The 23,571-nt window shown below is 45.7% G+C and overlaps 1 protein-coding gene across 2 annotated transcripts in view; it reads right to left on the minus strand.

The window, feature by feature from the left end:
* The window catches only part of LOC146799437 (galectin-3-like), a 279,550-nt gene that overhangs the window by 134,574 nt on the left and 121,405 nt on the right, over positions 1-23,571 (minus strand). For both annotated transcript variants that reach the window (XM_085627006.1, XM_085627007.1), the window contains one exon: positions 22,429-22,456. In XM_085627006.1, the coding sequence (XP_085483132.1) occupies positions 22,429-22,456 (28 nt within the window). The remainder of the gene's footprint in view (positions 1-22,428; positions 22,457-23,571) is intronic.

Consider the following 23,571-nt stretch of genomic DNA (forward strand, 5'->3'; position numbering starts at 1 on the left):
TCAACTGTTGAAAAACGCAGTTCAGCCGAAGTGTACAAATGTGACTTGTAAGCAATCGGTACTGTGTCACCTTCATTAAATGTCAAGTATGTGAAACCCACTGTCCCTGGCACAATTCTCATCACCAAGATTGTGTGGTTATCACGCGTTAACAAGCATTTAGATTCAAGAAGATCAGACTGCAAGGATTGCAGAATAGCTGAATGTTCTGGTAGCCAGCAGGCTTTTGTAAATGTAGGTTGTATCAAGACATACAGCGGCTTAATACGCTGGGCATAATCAGGAATGTAAGTTCATCCGAAGTTTAAAAATCCCAGCAAAGATTGCAATTTGTTTAGGGTTGTAGGAGAGCGCATACAAGCGCATTTTGCCCAAGAAGTGAGGCAAACGAGGAGAACGCTGATCAGGGACCTGAAACCTGTCAGGAGACCTAATTCTCGCACGGTCGCGCAAATCATAGGTGCGCTCAGAGGGTTCGGGTGCCGGTGACGCTGCACGTGACCCTTGTTTCTATTGTTGCTTCCCCTGTTTTTTATTTTTATTCTTTTTAGGAAAAATAGGACGGTCATCTTTGCTAGACTGCGCCGTCTGAGTTTGCGGTTGTGCCTTTATTTTAGCAAAAGGCTTAAAACCCAAACTATTGCGTCCAATGCTCTTATAGGCATCTGCAATAATTTTTGGTAACACTCGGGGTTTCTCTTCCTCCGGGACAAGACGCAAAGCATTAGACACTTGAAAGTTAACCGCATCCCCCTTGACGTTCGCAAACAGCAACTATGTCAAACACTCCGACAAGCCTCATTCCCAACTCAACTGCCGCCTCCGGGCTGTGCTCATCCTGAACATGCTTAATCACGGAGGGCAGCACAGTCATAGAAGGTGTGCCAAAACACTACCATACACTGCTGCGAACACTTTATCCCAATTCTCACAATCAATTACCGTCTGGTATTAAGTCTTTCTGCAAACGTATTGTTAAGATCTTGTGTTTCTCCACAGGAGAGGTATTAGGAAATACTGCTTCCAGCTGGTCAAATTTCTCAGCAAGCCAGTACCGTAAATCATCCTTATTCTGTGGTCGCTTGCCCATAACCAAATTAACCATGACGGGACTAATAGACATCCCGGCCGGGCCAGCTGGTTGCGCCGCAACCCCAGGTACTCCCATCTGGAGATTGCGGGAAACGTATTGTACTAGAGCCCTATGCACATCAATCAAGGAGGTGTGCAAGACACGCAATTCGTCTATAGTGGCTGCTAGATAATGTGGATGTGGTGTGTACCCAGCCAAAACTGGCCAAGTGGCCCCTGGAATCGACAAAGGGCCTAAACGGACCGGAGTCACTGTGTGGGGGAGGGCGCCATTAAACCAAATACGGTGTTGCCATGCTGAAATCGGAACCTCGAGAGTCGTATATAGCAGATACGCTCCAGGTATTGCAACAGGAGTGTATGTATGGAACAAATTATCATCACTGTTCACTGCCGGAAACGTTACCCAAGAGTAAAATACCTCAAAGTGGAAAGCCGGATTGGCTCCAACCACAAAGATTAGTGCGATACCAGCATCTGGCACTCCATATGCTGCCAAATGAAGACGGACTGGCATGTGGCTATGCGCCGCAATATCGACTTCAGCCATAACGACTAAGAAAAGGAAAACAACTTAAAAGCATGGCAGCGCAACAGGTTCGTAATTCATATGAATGAGGAAACCTTTTTATAATATCAAGCTTGAAAAAACCTATAAAGTATCAATACAGGTAGGTTATGCTGTCACCACTGTTTACCGGAAAACAGGAGTGTGGGTATTGTGAACAAGTAGAAGCACTACTACAGCGTCTTGTAAATATGTACCAGGCCAAACGCTAAGGGTGCCATGTTGCAGGGATTCTGCTCATGCGCAGAACTATGTGCGGGAAACCAGTACCTCGGTGTATTGTTGTGTACCAAAAAAGCCACCTCAGTGCCCAGAACCCCAATCCGACTAGCAATAGTGTCTCATTCGTTCTCCGTACTACAGCAAAGCTACCAATGATTAGACAACCTAGAACATGCGACTTAGTAAACTCTCAGGAATAGTGGGAAACAAGAACACTCTTTCGTTAACACTCATACTTGTCCACAACGTGAGTAATCAGAGACACTGTATAGTTTAAAATTATTATTTTTAACTAATGTGCTCTAAGGTGCAGTACTCTAGCCAATATGAGCAGCATAATGCATAAGAACAATATAATAAGCATTGTTACAATTCCATAAAGCACAAAAGGGGAAATCATATTATAATGCCAGTGGAAACAGGACTATAGTGCCTTCTACCACCCTCCCCGTGCTCATGAGCTAGTTTAGAATAATTATGGAAGACCTATGGGCTTTGTCAGCAAGACCCCATACCTACGAGATCAGATGCAATGAATCACATCTCAGGATCAGCACTGATCTTCTATGTTGGAAAGGTTTTCTCCAAGTGACTTTTAATGCATGTAATGCCATATTAAAAGCACCCGAGTTTCAGTTGGGCTGCTGTGCTTCATGTTATGTCTTTATGTGTGGGACTGACCAAAGTGAATCAACAGCATACATTGTTATTCGACCTTGAACACGCTGTGCAGACAGAGAGCACGGTGCCCAGCTGGATATGTGAAAGGTAGTTCATGTGAAGCAGCTCCAGCCAAGTATTTCACGAGAATAGAGCCATGTAGTGTTGTGTGCAAAAGCGGCAGAATGGCAGCCAAGCATATACTACTTATGGTAACTTAGCAATGTCTGCAGTTAACCCCATTTCCTCACTACAATATTTTTAATAATACACTGTGTGGTTCTTTTTCACTTAATCTATACCTATATGATTATGTTCTGGTAAAACAAGCTGCTTTACACTCCTTCTGGACTAAGCCTGAAGGCTGTTCTCCACAGCTACCACTTAGAGTGCTTTCTAAGGTTGTCTAAGACCACTAAAATCACTATGTCTGGATCAGTGCAAGGTGTCCTCTTACATAAGTGTACATCATATACTGAGCCAGCCTCTCACATTGGTGTGCAGCGGTTGGGATTCAAGCCTGCATTATTTTACCAGATAATCTTGATGTGGATTAATTGAATACCATCAATAATTCTAGGCATATACAATACAAGCTTAGAATAAGTAAGTTCTACTGAACTTAGGGTTGAGCAGTTAGTCATCTAGCACAACCCTTTCTCCAACCTCAGTGGGTTTAGTTCCCACTAGGTTGGGTAGGTGCAATACCTCACTACACCTGGTATGTCTTCTAAAGGAGATGCCAGTGACTCTCTGCCTTTTAGATACAGTGACCTCACATTCCAGGAACTGAGGACCATGTGTTCCTCTAAGACGCTAAAGACAGGGAAAGGCCCTAATACCCAATGCCTCCTAGAGATATTACTGTAAGATGACCAACAAAAAGCTATTCAGTCAGATGACCAGGACAGAGTGGGTGGGCCAGGAACAGAAGATGGGTCAGTCGGGAACCCCCTTATTGACCTTAATTCTGACCCCGACCAGGAGGGGTCTCATGACTTCCACCTGGAGAACTCAGATCCCCCAGAGGGTAGTGCAGATGGCACAGAAGGTGCCCCCAGAAATGGGTCTCCCTCTGTCCCTCCTGGGAGGGTCCAGAGGAGACCAAGGAGGTCTAGATCCTCCTCTAGAGAATCCAATGCTTCAGGACATTCTACAGGGACCTCCATATCTAGTAAGAGAGACAACTCTTTTGCCAGGAAGTACCAACTGCTTGAACTTGAGAAATATTTCTGAATAAGAGTGTTGCGACGCAAACTTTACGGGTTGTTTCGGAGTTTAACCGATATATTCAGATGTGGAGTGCAGCATAATCCAGGGACTGGGCGTAAGTGTCACCAATGAGATTGATAGACGTCACACACATATTACGTGTATAGTTGTGGTTGGCTTTAAATTTGCCGGGAATCCATGAGACTGGTTGCTGATTTCCCATATCTTGGGTTGGAGTGCACACATCACCATCTATCTAAAGGCCGACTCGGTAAGTATTTAGAACTGGTTTTATACCAGACTACCTGGCCGGCATGCTGCTCATGGATGTTGCGACTTAGGCCGCTATTGTTATTTCGATCTGGGGACTGAAGTTGTGGGACGTACGGGAATTTAACTGCCGGCGCAATTGGTACAAAACTCTGTGTGTGGAATTGAAGTGGGTTCACCCTGAGAGGGGTTTGGTTGTGGCATATGTTTGGGATAAAATGGTCTATGTTTAAATTTCAGTATGAACAAGTTATGAACCTTCCCATCCCGCATTTGATAACAAGGGTAATATCACTCCCACCTAGCTTGATATTATTGGGGTATATAACTTATTTTTCATTGGAAGTTGCGGTGTTTGACTGATGGTGGGATGGATATATGGGCGCACATCAAGTGTTTACCTAAGCTGAGTACCTATGTTGATCTGTAAGGTGTACGACTTTAGTACCAACAAATTGTTTTTATTTTCAGATTTCAACAATTGTGGTTTACCATAACCTCTGCTTTATTGAAGAATGTGCTTCTTATACGGATGGCCTATGTAAGTGCATAATGTATCAATACGCACTCCGTTTAGTATAGCATGTGAGATCTTTGTGTGTCAGGCTACATGTTCGCAATTTAGGCTATGACTTAATATTGAAAGGTCATGTAATTGTTTAATAATACGCATTATAACTGTCCATTATGCCCATATGAAGTCTAAGGACATCCAATTTCTCTGAAATAGATTTTCATATGAAATATCGGCACTGTGCTGCTTCTGTGCCCTATTAAACACCACATTTTGACTAATCCTCCCTTATGCCATTTACCCATTTACCCATGTCCCCTTAGATTGCATGGATATTGTAGATATATGGCTCTTATTACCTGATTGAATGGTTTCGGGCAATCCAGAGTGACTCACCACTGGTAATAGACCTCGGCCTCAATCAAATTCCGCTAAACACATAAGCGGAACTACCTTCGGGCAATCTCTCCTATAATTTCTATTATTATCTTTCCCGATGTAGATACCTTGATGCAATTGGTTTGTGTTGCACATAGGCCCCCTACACATGTTTTTATTAAATCTTAGACATATAATTTATCTATGTCTCTCCAGACCCTTTGAATATTGGATGAACATTGTTCGCATCTACATATAAGTATCGGGTCGGAAAACCCAGAGTGACCCTTTGCAGCAAACGGAATTTAGCTGCAACGCTGTACCAACGTTCTTTAGGTGAGGCCAAAGGGATATTATATTACACATTATCTATGGGCTGCCGAGTTGGCCTCTCTCTCTTTTCCATGAGCTTGAAACAGGATTGAAAATTGTAGCTGAAGTGAGGCTCATGGTTTATTATATGGCTTTGTGCATACATTCGCTGGAAACCACTCGGGTTAGGAACTGGCTTTTCAAATAGAGATGACACCTATATGGGAGAAGTAATAGGACTTATATCATTATCATATGTGTGAGAAGGTGGCCTGATATATGCTGTCCACTAGTTCTAGTGGGCACCTTGTATCAGTCCAAACAACCCCTTATAGTGATAGGTTAAAGACAACCTTTATTGAAAGCTATCCTAGTGGTAGCTATGGAGAGCAGCCTTCAGGCTAAGTCTTGAATGAATGTAAAGCAGCTTGTTTTACCGGTCTATAATCTCTTGAATGACCAAATGAAAGGACAACCACACCAGGTATATATTCAAAATATATGTATTTAGGATAAAACACACCCCCCTAGTCTCTTTATGAGACTGGAATTCGAAATACTTTGTTTACAAGTTAGCAATTATTAGTAACAGCACAAATACAGGTTTGGGCCCTAGGGGCATACCAAACCATATACCAAAAAGTGGTATAAGAACCATGACTGGAATAGACACAAGGCCTAGAGCCTGTAGAATCGCTGGGACCCCAAGGAACCACCCAAGGTAGTGACACAGGGGACCCATGGGGACTGTATGCAGTCTGTAAACACAACCGCGGGTTCCCGTTAGCTTCTATGGGCAATGTCGCGGTTGGAATTTTAAAGATTAGGGACACTTAGAATCGAGTCAGGAGCAAACCCTTTTGGACTTAAGAAGTTCTAGGGCTAGCACTCATGGGAGCACCGGGGTACTAGAGTTACTTTACCCAGGGAAGTCGGTGCATAGGTGTCTTTTGGTGTCAGGTCACGTCGTCGATTGCAATGGGAGCCTGCAAAGAACTGCTGCTGCCGTGAAGAGGAGAAGTGTCCGAAGAGATCCAAGCCCGGTTCTAGGATGGAAGGAACCTGAAAGCAGAGGGGACAGAGTCTGGGTCACTAGCCAGTGACCGAGGGCAGGATGGACCAATGCTCACAGATGTCGGGTGCTTCAGGTGAGTTGATGGGTGTCTTCAGCCACGAGCTCCAGGAGGCATCAACAAAGTCCACGAGCCGGATTCGAGCTGTCCCACAAAGTCTGTCCAGTGCTGCGGTGTCGGCGACCAGAATGGACCCAACAAGCCTTGGCAAGGGCAAATCACTTGAATTCAGTGAAAGGACTGCAGTGCAGACCAGCAAGGTCTGAGGGACTCACCCAGCAAGGGTAAGTCTGGGCACGTCTAGAGCAACCAGAAAAGCCCAAGTAGAAGAGGAGTTGCCTTTGTGCGGACCTGCTAGCCAAAGGGCTAGTGATCGCGAAGGAGCCTCGAGCAGTTGCACTTGAAACTGGCCCACGGGTCACTCGTGGAGTGGAGGCCAGCAATCTTTGGTGCAGGATGTGCAAAAGACTGGGGCTATTTGGAGCCCAAAGCACAAGTTCGAGGAGAACCAGGAAGATAGTGTTGCTGCAAAGGTTTACGGTGTTCTGGGGTCATGGTTCCACATCACCCACGATAGCCACGGGCCTCAGCTTTGTTGTGGACTCAGGGTAGCATCGGGGAAGTCTGGAAATCCACCTCTGGTGATGCAAAGACTTTGGCATCCAGTGGGAGCTTCAGCGATGCAGACCGGTCAGGTGCTTCTTTGGTGCCTGCCAAGCAGGGCAGTCACTCCTTGACCCCAAGGGAGATTTCTTCAGTCTGGTAGTCAGGATAGAACGTCGAAGGTCCAGGATATATGTTGCAGAGTTTTGTCCAGGGTAATCTAAAGTCGCAAGGACTGGGTTCCCATACTTAAACTAAGTTTGGGGGTTGGACATACTCTAGGGACCCACCTATGGGAGGGTTTGGAAAGAGGGGTGGTTACACCCATTTCCTTTGTCCAGTTTCGCGCCAGAGCAGGGGCAGGTAGCCCTTGCAACCGGTTTGAACTGGACTATGCACTGGGACACCAAGTGTGCCCCCAGTGCAGGACTTCAAAGCACCATAGAGTGCTCCCACCCAGCACCAATACATATCCGCCTGTCTGGGGAGGTGGTTACACCTCCCTTCGACAGGAAACCTATTGTCCAGGCCTCCCCTGCTGGAGTTTCGGTCAGCAGCAGGAGGCCAGACCCGTGTCTGTGGCAGAGGCATCCATTTTGTGAAGTCAGGGCTCAGGAAAGTCCTACCGGGTTAGACCAGTGTGAACATGTCTCTCCCTCTAGAAGGGTGGAATGCTACTCCCGCCACCAGAACTTGCGGGTGGGGGGTAGTATTCCAAAGCGTTTGACACCAAACACGACATGTTTCCGTGCAGCCATCCCAAAGTTAGCATTTACCGTGAGGTTATAATGCACTTAGGAGTATATGGTCAGGCTGCACCACAAACAGCATCAGAGGAGATACTCCGAACGCTGTAGAGGGGCTCTGCTCATGCAGGGGCACCCTCTCACATAAAAACCAAGCACTCTGCCTTCAGAATTGTTAAGGCCTGCCATAGGAGTGACTTATAGGTTTTATATGTGTGTGCAATGATAGTGATATAGGTAGCCTATACCACAGTAAGGGGTGCAAGCACACCCTTACCCAGGCTTCAGTAGCAGACCTGTGGTACCATTTTGGAGTGCTTCCCATGGGTGGCAAAATACATGCTTCAGCCCCTGGTAGGCCTCTGAGGTACCTAAACCATTTTAGAGAGGAAGCAGCAAGGCTGTGGTCCTGATTAGCAGGGCCACAGCCAGACTAAGGTCGAAAAATAGTGAAACAGCAGCAGAAAGTGAGGGTACCCATGTGAAGCAGATCCTACTCTCCTACAATATGGTTAAGACATTGATGATGAAATGAAATAACGCGATGCTTGATAATATTTATACTATTGTCATTTACTCTGGCTAGAAACCGGACTGCACTTTGTTCTTCTGATTTGGTTCACTACTCTCCAGACTCTTCGAATGGAACATGGTCCATCCAATAAACATTTTTGGTGAGGGTCATCTTACTTATATAAACTCCCTTCGCCGCTACACTCTTTGTTCAGGCCTTTTGTCTACACACTCCTTTCTTCCCCACTCTCCCCTCCTTCGTCTTCGTTTTCTGCTTCTTTCTCCCTCTTTTTTGTGTTATACATTTTAATCAGTAAAGAAGTGCACTTTGTCACAACTAATGTGTGAGTCAATATTAACAATAAGGATGTATGTTTTTAATATAATTGTGGAAACTATGTTGGTTTGTTTATTTGTAATTGTTTTTAGATATGTTTGTGTAAATATAGTATTGATCCGGTCTATTGTGGTTATTTTTAGGTATTGGTGCCATTTACAATGTAACAGTTGTGTCTATGTACATGGTGCATATATATATATATATATATATATATATATATATATATATATATATATATATATATATATATATATATATATATATATAATATATATATATATATATATGTGATGTTGGTCTTGTACATATTTATTGTATATATATTTGTGTGTACCTGAGTCTATATGTGGTTATTTATATGTTGACTCGTGTTGTTTTCAGCCCTGGTGAAGTTCCTATAAAAGGAACGAAACGCGTTGGCTGTTGTCCTGTGTTTATATACAAAGAAGAATAAAGAAATTTGAAAATATCATACTGACTGATTTGTGACTTCACCCCTGGTGCTGCCTCCATTCTTTCTTGAACATGAGAAAGCAAGATTTAGGCTCAGGCAATATCAGTTGCCCCTTGACGAAGAGTCCCTAGAAGTCCAGAGCGCTAGGAAGAAATTAGGACTAGAGTCCCATGGTGGCAGCAACAGTGTCCCTAGGGTTACAGAAACTTCTTTTGACCATAGAAACCTGAACAAGATAGTCTCTCCTTAACAGTAGCGGGATGATATCCATAAATGGATCACTGCTTTGGAGAGGGCCTGTAAATTTCAGAGGGTCACTCAAGAGCAGTAAGCAGCTATCTTGTGACTCTCCTTTGCTAACAAAGGTAGAGATACGCTCCTCACTGTTAGAGAAGAGGATGCTGACAATTACCCAGTATTGAAGAGTGCTCTCATACATGGGTTTGGCTTAACCACTGAACAGTACAGGATTACGTTCAGAGACACCCAGAAGGCATACACCCCGGAAGGGGTAGATTTTGTAGACAGTGCTATTAAGGCTGGTTGTCAGAACCAGTTTTTGCACCAGTACCTGGTGGACTCTGATCTGACCTCTCTCCAAGAATTGGAAAAGAACGAAGACAAATGGGTTCGCACCAAAGTTAAGCAGAAAAACCATGGTACTGGAGGTGACCAGAAGAAGCAAGATTCTTCTAAATCTCAGATAAAGGGTGGGGACAAAGCCAAAGATAAGAAAGAGTCTTCTCAATGGCCTCAAAAATCTGCATTTGGTGGTGAGTTCCAAAATTCCAATAAAGGCAAAAAGAAACCTTGGTGTTACTTCTGTAAGGTGAAGACCCATTGGACAAAAGATGATGATTGTCCAAAGGCCAAGGAAACGACTCCTACCACCACTCCCCCTAAGGCTCCTGCTCTCCTAGCACTAGTACAAGTGGTAGTACAGCAAACAAGGGATTAGTGAGGTTACTGAGATGGGTTCTCAGGCTCTCAGGCTGTGTTAGTCTGTGATGGTGGTATGGATCTTCCCACTAACTTGGGCAAATACAGACAACAACCTTTAATCTAAGGAAAGGAAGCAATGGCTCATAGGGATACAGGGGCCAGTGTCACTATGGTGACAGAGAAACTTGTATCCCCTGAACAGGTCATACTTGGACAAGTGTACAAGTGTACCAAGTCACCAATGCTAGCAATGTCAGAACTGATATTCCTTGGCAATTGTGAATCTCAGTTGGGGAGGGGTAACTGGGCCTAAAAGGGCTGTGGTATCTCCAGTCCTACCTGTAAATTGTTTGTTGGGCAATGATCTAGAAACTTCATCCTGGTCTGAAGTGGAGTTCAGGACTCATGCAGAGATGATGGGCATCTTTGCCAGTGTGTTTGCTGTCACCAGGGCTCAGGCCAAACAGCTCACCACTAAAAAAGCACTAGATCCTGAAACAAGCATTTGCAATGCAACAGGTCTCGCATTTACGCGAGATTGAGCTACTGGCATTGTAAACAGCAATTCCTTTTATTTATGTTTTGGTTTTTAAAACATAAATAAAAGTCATTGTCATTTACAATGCCAATAGCTTAAACTTGCATAAACGCGAGACCTTTGCATTGTCTAGCGAGTATGCTTAAAACAACGCTCCATGGCGTGTCTTAACAACTTAATACAGCAAATCATAACAGCACAAACATCACAGAATTGCATACAGAGCAATACAACATATATACAATACGAGAATGGAGAACATGCCAGATAGCAACAGCTCATTATAGTGCACTTCTTTATTTTCTATGCACTGCAAGCAAGAATGTGTGGCTGTTACTTAAAACGCCGACTTCCGAAAAGACCATACTAAATATCAGCGGCAAACTCAAAGATTCCTAACCATCTTGCCGACATAAATAATACCGCAGAGCACAGGACAAGTACAAATACATCTAAATGGCAACACATCATCCTCACGTAAAAATATAAGGCACTGGGATGGTTCAGTAATCATGCCTGGCCACGAGCTCGAATTCCGATAAGAACCAACACCGTCTGCTTCGGGAAATCAAATGGTAAAACGGGTAACACCACCACCTGCTATTTATAGAGCAGTGTGAGGCGGCTGAATCCTTTCCTAAAAACAAGTTACTGTTGTGGTGTATCGCAATACCGATACACCACAAGGCAAGGGGCTTAGAATACTAGTGCATATGAGTAGTAAGCACAATATAAATGTTATATAATACAACGCACATCAACAGTTTGTAATAAAACCTGGGCTTACTCGGATAATCGCGGGTCCTCGTGCTCTTACAACAGCCGAGTCGTGCAACAACTGTTCAGTAAATTCCCCTCCCTACAAAGCAATCCTAAGCGTGAGCTGCTTGGATAAAGGGGCTTTTCTTCCCCGCTCAGAGGTTGAGACCTGATCCCTTGATGCAGGGAAGTGAGGGTCCTATCACCAGCGGCCGATCCTCGCTAACCGCTCTCAGTCCGTACACCTGAAAAAAAGCACTTAGCTGTCAAAAGACAGCATATTTTGACAAGTGGGCCTGTTGTAAACGTTTATCTCCATCCTCATCATACCTTCACCCACCTCACCTTCCATCCAGGCCCGCGTTAGTCAACGATGACCGTTCCGGCGGACTGTGAGTGTGGTTGACCGGATAATGCTCGAGCTTCAACAACCGTGAACCTTCATCTAGTGATATCACAGGGCGTGGCAACATTGAGAGGTTTCTACATCAATGTTTTTATTGACACGTGACACCCGTAATGAAAGGAAAGCCGTGCGTGAGTGCATCAGGCCCGTGGAATTGATTGTCTGTTTTGTTCAAAATGAATAAGAATGAGGAGTGGGGGCACGCCCACGTTTATGAATAACTGCTTTCTCATTCTGCTTTTTTTCTTCCTGGGTCCTGGAAAACACCTTCCTCTTCATGCGCAGGAGCGTCTGTATAGCAGCTGCTGGACGCATGCGTAACATAGCCGCCTGGACAGGTCAGGCAAAATAAAGTGCAAGACTCAGCCAGCCAATCCCAGGAGCAAACAAGCATTGAAAAATGCAATAGGACTCGTACTACGCAAGACCTATTGCATTATAAACAAAATTGCGAGTGTCCAAGAAGGCATGATCGGGAGTGGGGGGGGTGGTGGTGGGCAGAGAAGTTACGGACTGTGGGAGGGAAGGGGGGGCAGAGGAACAAAAGAGTTTGTAAAGTAAAGGGGCCAATAGCCATGGAAGGAGAAAAATGACGACATGGCTGTCAGGAGGAGGGACAAACAAGCCAAAAACAAATCAGAAAGCAGCATTTCTGATTTAAGCCAATGAAAAACATGGACAGAAAGTGGGCGAAGCTTCCCCCGCTATACTGTATACGGCATGCCTTGCAAAGCGAACAGCGCGTTGCGCTGCAACGCTATGCGAGACCTAAAAAATGGACCAGGTGCTTCCCAAGAGAAGGAGCAGGAAGGGTAAGGAATTGCCCTCCTCATAACTCCCAGTGAAGATCAATCTCCTGAGGGAGATGATCTTAGCCCCTGTGAAAAAACTGCCCCAGAGGAGCTTGGGAACTCTTGGGGGCAGGCGGCCCTTCCAGGGCAGATTTGAGTTTGGAGCAGGAGTCCTGCCACTCTCTTTAACCCCTCAGACAGCAAGCTGCTGCTGAGGAAGCAGGGTATATCAGTGGGTCCCATAGGATCTATTGGGAAGATGTACTCTTGTATTCTGAGGGTAGAGACCCCAAGCCTAGCACCACCAGGAGTTTGGTAGTGCCCTAAAAGTTCAGTGGACTCCTCCTTTCCCCAGCACATAATAATATATATAATAAGGGAATTTTATAGAGCGCTTGGTTACGCTCAAAGCGTGTCCCCGCGCTAGAACAGAAGAACTCCCACAGACTCAGCCATTGAGACTGTGCAGGCTAGCGTCTATATAAATATGTTTTTAACTTCCTCCTGAAGCCAGGTTCAGATGACTCAAGACGGAGGTCCAAAGGTAAAGCATTCCAGCTCTTAGCCACCAGGTAACGGAAAGATCTACCTCCCATGCGAGCCCGCCTTATCCTCGGGACCTTTAAAAGGCCTCCGTGGGAGGAGCGAAGGGAGCGTGTGGGTACGTACCTGGTGATCAGGTTCTGGAGCGGTGTTGGTGCCTTCCCAGTAAGGATGCGGTGGGAGGTACAGAGGGCCTTAAACTCAACCCTGCTCCTCACTGGCAACCAGTGAAGAGTCCGAAGGGCAGTATTGGAGGCCACTCTTTTGGGAAATTTTAAAATGAGGCGGGCTGCCGCGTTCTGCAACACCTGAAGGCGATTTATGGCCTTGTTAGTTGCTTCCAGGTACAGCAAATTGCCCTAATCCAGGCGTGATGTGACGAGGGCGTGCACCAACGTTCTGCGGGCTGACGTGGGAAGGAGATCTAAGACCTTCCGTATACTTTTCAGGACGCTGAAACAGACGCCCGCCACACGTCCTATCTGCGGTCCAAAAGACAGGTCAGCATCTAACCAGACTCCAAGGTTCCGAACTTCTTGGCAGGGTGTTGGAGACTCACTCAAGCATGGAGGCCACCACGCCGACGACCAGACAGATGGGTTCCCCCCCACTACGAGCACCTCAGTCTTGCTGCCATTTAGTTTAAGGCAGTTGGTGGACATCCAGGCTGCAAGGTCTTGCATGCAGGCTCTGAAACTGTCCGCCGCAAGACCGGGCGCTCGCGAGAGGGAGATAACCAGCTGCGTGTCGTCGGCTTAGGACCATGGCCCACAACAATTGGGGCCACTGGGGAGACATAAAGATTAAATAGGGTGGGGCTCAGGGATGATCCCTGGGGTATGCCCTGATCCAATCCAATATCCCTGGAATAACATTCGCCCTGGCGGACCTGAAAGCTTCTCCCCGTCAGGAAGGACTGGATCCATGCGAGGGCAGCTCCAGATATTCCGCCACTATTCAGACACCGTAGCAGCGTGGTGTGAGCTACAGTGTCGAATGCTGCACTCAGGTCCAATAGGATGAGGGCCATAGTATGACCCTCATCCACCCCCTGGCGTAAGGTCTCCACAGCCGTCAAAAGCGCTGATTCCGTTAAGTGGCGGGGACGGAAACCAAACTGGGTATCGTGTAGTAGGGCAGCCTCATCCACAAAATCCATCAGTTACATGTTTACCGTTTTTTCCGCCACTTTGGCCAGATAGGGCAGAAGGGAGATCGGCCGGAGGTTCTCTAGTTTCTCAAAGCTGATGTTAGGTTTCTTCCTGAGAGGTAGAACCACCGCCTGTTTCCAGGATTTGGGCACGGTCTTGGTGCTAAAAGACACATCCAGTAGGTGTCTTATATATGGTTCTAGCACCGATAAGCTATCCACTAGCCGTTTCGGCGTGGTGGGATCCCGCGGGAAACCTGATTTGACGGATATACAGATTTTTAATAGGTCCTCCGAGGGCGGGGTGACAAAGTTGGTCAGTATATGTCTGTCCCTCCATTCCCTCTGGCTTTCCGCAAATTCGGTTCCAGCAATGGGATGACTGGGAAATGCAGAGTAGATTTTTGCTATCTTTTCGGAAAAGAAGTCCGCAATCCTATCACAGGATTCCACCGAGCAGTCATCTGGAGCCATGGCTGGTTTCCCACTCGAGAGGGTTTTATAGAGCAAGAAGAGCTCCCTCGTCGAGTTACCAGCTTCGCTAACTCTAATGGTGTAATATGCTGCTTTGGACTTCCTGATTAGCCCGTGATAAATTTGCCTCTCCGTTAGGTAGGCCTCCCTAGTTTCCTTAGACGGAGCCCCCCGCCAATGTCTTTCGACTCGCTTCAGTGCTGTTTTCATGACCCGTAGTTCATCACTGAACCACGGGGCAGTTTTTTGAAGGCGGCCACCCATTCTAGCGTACGAAAGTGGGGCTGTGCAATCAAGCGCCTCATTGATACGCTTGCATAGATTGGTATTAGCCGTATCCGCATCATCCCCCCCAGGGCTTCCCCCTTTGGTCAGTGCCGCACTGAATTTAGCCTGAGAAAAGGTAGCCCATCTCCGCCTGGGATGGTACAGTGTAGCTGGCTCCGGGGGTTTAATCCCGGAAATTCGTATGAAGAATGGTACCAGGTGATGATTCGACCAAGGGATGGGAATGGGGGTCTTAGCTTCTACTTCCCCCCAATTGACGAATATGGGGTCCAGTAAGTGTCCCAACTGGTGAGTTGGACCACTTACTATTTGATTCAGTTGGAGGGCTCCCAATGCCTGGCAAAAATCCCTACTAACATTATCTGTGGGGTTGTTTAGATGTAGGTTAAGATCCCCCAGTACCAGAAATTTGTCTTTGCATAACACAGCCTCCATTATACCTTCCACCAGGCTCTCCCCAAACCTGGCTATAGGGCCTGGGGGTCTATAGATTAGCATGCCCCTCAGCGTACAGCTCTCATTCACTTTGACAGTGAAGCTCCCTGCCTCACTGTCCAGGATAGAGGAGTGGTCTAATTGACAACGTAGATTTTTCTGTGCTATAATAGCAATGCCCACTCCTCTACCGGTGAGTCTATTTTGCCTAAGCATTGTATAGCCCTCTGGTAGTGCCTCTAAGGCATCAGGGGTAGAGCCTTCATCTAGCCATGTCTCAGTAAGAAACACAAGATCCCACTGTTTCTCAGTGAGTAGGTCGTATAGATCTAATTTGTGTTTCCGCAGAGAACGTACGTTTAGGAGGCCACAGTCCAGGATATAGTCTCTAGGGGCCACATCCCTGCCAGGATCAAAAGAGAAGTGGCAGTATTCACAGCCTGTATTATCCTCCACTCTCAATTTATGTAGACATGGGGTACACGTGCGAAAAGTCAGCAGTTCCTGCCTGCTCCACCGTATATGTCCCTCCCGAGGGACAAAAGGTATGGCCCTGGACCGCGTACGATCGCGGACGGGCGCAGACGGGCTTGCCTTAAGCGCGCCTTTGGCGCGCTGTTGGAGCGCCCGCTGCGCTCGTCCGCTGTGCGTCCGGGAGAGACACATGATATAATATGAGGGGGTGTGGCCTAGCACAGAGGGAGCGTGGCCTGAGCAGGAGGGCTTCCCCGGGATGGCTGCGCGGGAGAATTACAGGCAAGGTGCAGCGGCCAGGTAGGGAGTGACAACACAACACAAATATTCAGTTTTTTAAAAATGCTCGTAGCTCCCGGCTTCCGCCTCAGGAGTTCAATCTGTCCGGCAGCGCGAAGGATAACGCGCCGTTTAAAGGGCGGGGGGGTGTGGCCTAGCGCAGAGGGGGCATGGCCTGAGCAGGAGGGCTTCCCCGGGATGGCTGCACGGGAGAATTACAGGCAAGACTGGTGGCAAGGTGCAGCGGCCAGGTAGGGAGTGACAACACAACACAAATATTCAGTTTTTTAAAAATGCTCGTAGCTCCCGGCTTCGGCCTCAGGAGTTCAATCTGTCCGGCAGCGCGACGGATAACGCGCCGTTTAAAGGGCGGGAGCGTGGCCTAGCGCAGAGGGGGCGTGGCCTGAGCAGGAGGGCTTCCCCGGGATGGCTGCGTGGGAGAATTACAGGCAAGACTGGTGGCAAGGTGCAGCGGCAAGGTAGGGAGTGACAACCCAACACAAATATTCAGTTTTTTAAAAATGCTCGTAGCTCCCGGCTTCCGCCTCAGGAGTTCAATCTGTTCCTCTTGCATGACACTTAGAGCAAACCAAGATTTGAGACAGGCTTGTCCCTCACTTTTACTGGCACCATATGTCTGAAGACACAAAGGAGTTTTGTCGCATCTGTGTCACTTGCCAAGCCAGTGATAAGTCAGGTAGCACCACAAAGACCCCCTTAATTCCACTTCCAGTGGATGGGGTCCCCTTTGAGGGGGTAGGGATTGACATTGTTGTTCCCTGATTCCTCCAACTGCATCTGGGCACAGCTGCATCCTAGTGGTGGTACACCATGCCACTAGCTACCCAGAAGTTATTCCCCTCAGGAACACCACAGCTCCTGTGATGGCTAGGGCCCTCATGGGATTTTTTTCCAGAGTGAGCTTCCCTAAGCAGGTCTTAACAGACAGAGGTACAAACTTCATGTCTAGTTACATTACTGCCATGTGGAAAGAATGTTGAGTAAAATATAAGTTTACCACACACTACCATCCATAATGCAATAGGCTTGTTGAAAGGTTTAACAAGACACTCAAGGGTATGATCATGGGATTCGCATTAAAGTTTAGGCAAAAATGGGATGTCTTATTACCCTGCCTTCTCTTTTCCTACAGAGAGGTTCCTCAAAAGGGGGTTGCCTGGGGCCCATTTGTGCTTATGTTTGGACATCCAGTTAGAGATCCCTTGTGTCTAGTGAAGGAAGGTTGGGAGCAACCTCTCAAACCTCCTAAACAAGACATTTTGGACTATGTCCTGCATTCACGCTTAGCTGAGTACATGAAGAATGCCAACAAAAACCTGGTGGTCAGCCAAGAACTTCAAAAAGCTTGGCATGACCAAAAGGCTGTCTTGACTGTTTACCAGCCAGGCCTGAACGTGTGGTTGTTCTTAGCCTGTGGCATCAGCAGCTCTCCAAGACAAGTGGAGTGGCCACCACATTATCCTGGAACAAAAAGGTGAAGTCACCTACCTGGTGGACCTAGGTACTCCAAAAAGTCCCAATAGGGGACTTCATGTGAACTGCCTGAAACCTTTTGTTGACAAGGCTGACATGGGCTTGCTCATGGCAACTGATGAGGGACAGCAGGAAGAGAGTGACCCTCTCCCTGATCTTCCCTCTCAGAATTCTGATGATAGATCAGTAGATGGAGTAGCCCTGGCAGGCAGTTTCACTGATCAACAACAGACTGATTGCAGGCAAGTCCTCAATCAGTACAGCCATAAGTTCTCCCTGACATCCAGTCAAACCCATAAAGTGTACCCATAAACTGGACACAGGTGGCAGTCTGCCTGCAACGAATAAAATCTACAGACAGCCTGACCATGTCAGGAACTGCATCAGGACAGAGATCCAAAAGATGCTAGAGTTGGGGGTCATTGAGCCTTCTGAGCACATCAGCTGCTGCGAACACTACTGGGCGCAGACAGAGCAGAACCGTCTGAAATAACCTCCCTAACATATTTGCTCCAGACGACCTCCCCGACCCGTGGGACCTTAACACTATATAAACTTCTGCAACATAGTCATGATTCACCAAGTTGAAAGACACAATGGGAATGGCAGGAGGACCTGGGTGTAATAACAGACAAATAATGGGCATACCGTTGCTCAATCATTAAGAGCAAATCTCAAAATGGCAGGCATTGCCTGGTGCACTTTGAATACCTCAACAGAGTATATTATACCCCAGCCCGCTTATTTAGATATGGCCTGTGAGATGAGGATAAGTGTGTAAGATGTGGCGCTGACAGTGCTGGGTTTGACCACCTTGCTTGGTTTTGTTCTGAGATACATGCATTTTGGTTAAAAGTGGCAAAGGAACTTCAGGGGATGGTGGGACAGTTGGTGCTAGACTCCCCAATGCTATCCCTACTGGACCTAGACTGTCAGGTACCAAAACAGTATAGAAGACTGGTGGCAATGGGCATGCTACTGGCAAAGGGATGAGTTCCGATGCGTTGGATGAAAGGCCCGGTGCCGATGATCTCGGAGTGGGTTGCCAACATGACCTATTGTAATACCAATGCAGACACGTGACATATGGGGACCATTTAAGGCTTACCTACACAGGAGGGCAGAAACCGAAAGTGATATGAATGGCCAACAACCAGAAGAGCAGGAATGTGATGGAGGAGGCGTGGACAATGAATAGAGAGGATTTGGGGGCATGCATGCTGTGATAGTAGGGCCACAGCAGTACTAAGGTTGGACGTGTAATCCCATTTAAGTGTTTGTTTAAGAGACTTAGACATGTACTGATGTTGTAAAATACCTGGTATAACTCCGAAATGTATATGTGGTGATTGAAGTTGTAACCCTAATAAGGATTTCTCATAGATGTCTGCTTATGTCCCCATTAAGGATCAAGCCGCCCATATGCCAAATATAAATGCTTGCTTTATGTTTATACTGTAAATGCTGCCAACAGCAACGCAATGTACCTTATTTGAAAATGATGAATAAAGTTTTTTTTTAAATAATTAAAAACTCCCAATCATTATGCACCTACTAACAGGTGTCAAGGGTGTATTTGTCATCAAGACTGCAATGGGGAAACATCGGCATAACAAGGGAGTTGCCATTTGGTTTCAGCATATGAGAATTAGACAGTTATGGCCATAATGGACATTGGTTCATCGATTTAGGTGATAACAACCCTCTGTCTCTTACAACAGTTGACCATCCAATGAGAATACAGCACCCACATTTTAAATGTAATTGTTTCTGTGTTGCCTTTTCTGGAAGCAAGTTTTGAGAAAGGCAAACCCTGAACCCCGTCAACTTGCTATTACAGAACGTGGGGCAGATTTGCAAGCGCCATTGCGTCACTTTTTTTGACACAACGGCGGCGCAAACAATGCGGCCTATTTACGTGATGTATCAAGGGAGATGTGTCGCGTTGAAAAGCCCTGTGTCACATTATTCCTGCGCCATGTATAATGAATAAAGGCTAGGCGTTCCCATGCAAAAAGTCATGTACAACTGACGCAGTGAAATATACAACATTTTACTGCGTCTCTGTATGCCTACAGTGTGTCAAAATCCCTACGCCTGCTCAGACCAGGCGTAAGGAATGACACAGGGCTTTTTGTTTGAGACTAACCTATCTGTTGTGGCACATTGCTGGAGTTGCGCCACTTTCATGAGCAACTCCAGAGATGCGTCACTTTTGTGGCAACAGATGCGTCAGTATTTATGAGGCATCTGTTAATCCTTGCGCCTTGGAGCACTATATTGTAAATACAGCACATCCAATGTGGAGCAAGGACATTTAGCACTGGCGCAAGGAAACTGACACATCTATCCAGATGCGTCAGTTCCTTGTACATTTGCCCCTTGATATTTATTCCACGAGTGCTTCGCATCTCCTGTTGGGACTTTGTGGTGATATATATGAATTAACTACTTGAATTGCTATTATTGAACGACAAAATATAAGTACCGTTTATGCATTAAAATATTGGATTGACCATAAACAAAAGTCAAAGTCAAAAGGTACTTTATTCGGCAACTCAAAGACATAAAGCAGACATTTAAAAAAGACATTTCCTCAAAGATACGATCAAATAATAAGACCAAGTTCACACAAATATATATAGTAAAAACAGCTATACAAATCAATAAAACGGCCAGCATTGTTATTTCCGGGATCAAGTGTTTTTTAAACAGCACAGAGTTCAATAGATAAGGTGCAACAGTGCTAAGCATAAAACCAATTGCTGTGAGCGATATAACATAAAGTGCACATAATGTTACATAGTAAACCCTGAGCATGACCAGAAAAAAAAACAGGCTAGCTACTGCGAAGAAAGCTTCTTCCTGTCTCTAATGGACCCTGTTAAGAAGCTCGCAACCCCAAAAGAGACCAAGGGAGAAGATAACATTTGAAGATACGATAATGCAGGCCTGACTTGAGTAAACTGACAGTTTATGAGCAGCGGAAGTATAAACTTTCTTCGCGGGGGGTCATAATAGTCACAAAAGAAGATAAAATGTAGGGTATCTTGGGCAGAGAAATAGTCACATGGACAGGGTTTTAAAGTGCCTGGTTTTGCATATCCTTTGGGAAATGCCAATAGCCAAGGGACCTAATTCAAACGGAATCTGGTCAACACAAAGCGGTGATACCCATTGCTAACGAAGAGTAGATACAATTGTTCCTGTTGACTCAGACTCAATCTGTCAAACCTTCTACCGGAAGGCTTGGCTAACTCTTTCTCTTCCCCGAGCCCCTGCCGTTTGTCCCGGAACTGCTGTTTGATATCTCGAATAGCTACTTGTCTGAGGGGCCTGGGGTGCAGATACAGGTGGGAGCAGCCAAGCAATTTTGTATGTTCCATTATATATTTTAGCCAGGGAATATGTAATGCTCCCTCAAGCACCGTGCAGTCCATGATTATAAGTTGATTTAGGTTAGGGGTAGGACAGGCCCAGATTCTGAGCCACTGCAACAGTGGGGCTACTTCTGTCAGTTCTGAGCTGTACCTCACCCCCCGTTCCTCGTGTAAGATGAATGTCGGGGTGGCAGGCAGGACTGCCAGGAGCTTGCTCAAAAATGTGTTCTCAGCCTCCTGGATGTCCTTCACATCCTTTTAGCCCCAGACATCACACCCATATGTGGCCGCAGGGATACATTTTTCTTTATAGATCTTCAATTGGGCAGGAATAGGTTTTGACCCCAGTCTTTTTGCAAAGTCCAGTGTGGCCCCAGCCGCTCTGGCTAAGACATTCTCTTAGTGTATTCTTTGTGCACACCAAGATCTTTGCTCATCAAATAATAAATATGGGAAAGTCGGCACTTTAGTTAACTCAGCCCCTTTGCAACAAAACTTAGCCCTGGCAGCTTTTCGGGGACCTATAGACATAGTGTGCGATTCAGTAAAATTTGTGGTCAAATCTAGTGAATCCATAAAAGCTATAAAACCATTTAAAAGTTGTAGGAGGCCCACAGCGGTTCTGGCAAGTAGAACCGCATAGTCTGCGTACAGGAGTGCGGGGATCATCTTAGTCCCAGCTCGAGGAAAGTCTTTGCTGCTGGATAATAAAAAGACCCTAAACAGCTTCTGAGTGTTAGGGGTTATACTTGGATAAATATCCACAGTCAAATAGGATGATGTAAGAGTGTTAAGGGACATGACCCTCTACCCAAGCACCCAGATCTAACTTAATGATATCCATTTGAAATGAGGAAAAATGTACATGTGAAATCAGGGTGTGCAGCCAACACCGCAATATTCACATCTTTTCAAGCATCAGAGGTAATGCACTATTGGCCAGCAGTGGGTATCCATCTGGTATTGAATATTTTCCATACATTTTAAGAAAAGAAAAGCTTGAATACCTTGAAAATAGCAACACCACCTATATCTTTTACATTCAGTAACTTTAGAACAATGGGCCCAATTCACAAAAGTAATCTGAGACAAAATCCTAACTTTATGACTTTCGCTATTCACAAAGGGCCATTAAGAGTAGTAAAGTTAGGATTTTGTCTCTCGAGACCAGTGGGTTTACAATAGCTGCTGCAGAGCGCGGGGACCCGAGCTCTAGAGGGCCTCCATCTGGCACTGTGCACAGGCAGCAGGCCCCTGGCATGACATCTTTTGACTGGGTCTGAAGCATGGGGGGGCCTCCTTCAAGTAATTTGCAGGGAGCCCCCTCAAGTTTCGGTCCCACTGCTCTAAACTGCTCCTGAAACATCAGCTCTCAGCAAGCACCTCCTGGGCTAAAACACACATGTACTAATAAAAAACAAACAACTCTAAATATACATAAATAGCCATGGGATTTTTTTACAAGTTAGAAAGACATATGGGCTAAATTGTGGAACTTGCAATAAATTTTGTACTTACAAAGATTTCTTCAGCCGATCCCGTAAAACTAAAAGAAAATTAAGAAGTTACCAATATTTGCTTTTTTTCGTAATATTGCAAAATATTATCTTCCAAACAACACATGTTAAAGAAACATTATGAAGCACTTTGATGCCCACAGTTTACTCTAGTATGTGGATAGCAGGCCACAGAACTCAAAATGCTAGTGCCACATGCAAAATACTGCAAATGTAGTTAATGCAGAGGTATTTCTTTCACAGTTGTCGATTCCATCAGGAAAACATGAGCATGGATGACAAAGTTGTGATGTAGTATAAATATGTGAAATCTGGTTTCATTTGGTACAGTAAATTATAGAATGATATGTTCTCTATTTTCGCTAGTGTTTGCGTGCAAGAATTAGTACTTCTAGACTGCAAATTTAGTGCTCGATTTAGAGTTTGGCAATGGAGTACCCTTTCGTCACACTCTCGTCTGCCTGCCCAATTTTCAGTCGGGTGGCCCACCAGGTGTACGCAGCCAGAGTAAAATTTACTCTGTTAGCATAAACTTTCCACCGACAGATTGAGAGATTATGTGCCATAGCACATACACCATTCAACTGTCTGCCAAATTTAGAATAAGAGGTCAGATTAATTTTTTGATTTTACTGTCTGCCACTGCCAGGAATATTCTAGCAGTGAAGGACTGTAAAAATAAAAACAAATGCTCCCACACCATGGGAAAAAAGTCAGATGGTGTTGGGACCATTAGTTTTTACTTTTCAAAAAACTCCTGCTTTGGGGAATTGTTTTGGGGGAAAGTAAAACCTTTTAAAGGCTTTGTGTAAGCGTTTGTCACTAATGTCAGATGCACACCTAACTTAAATGGCTTTGTATAAACCACCATGAAGGTGATTCATGCAAACCCAAAGAATTCACCACAGGGCCAAGGGTCGACTCTAAACTTGGTTGGTAGTGGGAAAAAGGGTTGGTAAAGGCAGGGTGGTGGACAAAAGTCCTCCAACCCCCTGACTGCCTTTACTCTGTCCACCAAACATTATATGAGGCCCTTGGTTGAGAAGTCACAAGTTACTTTAGAGCATTAGGAAACAATGCAATATCATGCACATGAGATATTAGTAATGTTTTTCATCGAGTAATTTTGAGTGACATCAAATAG

Source organism: Triturus cristatus, chromosome 9 (genome assembly GCF_964204655.1).
Source record: "Triturus cristatus chromosome 9, aTriCri1.1, whole genome shotgun sequence".
In the NCBI taxonomy this organism is placed as follows: Eukaryota; Metazoa; Chordata; class Amphibia; order Caudata; family Salamandridae; genus Triturus; species Triturus cristatus.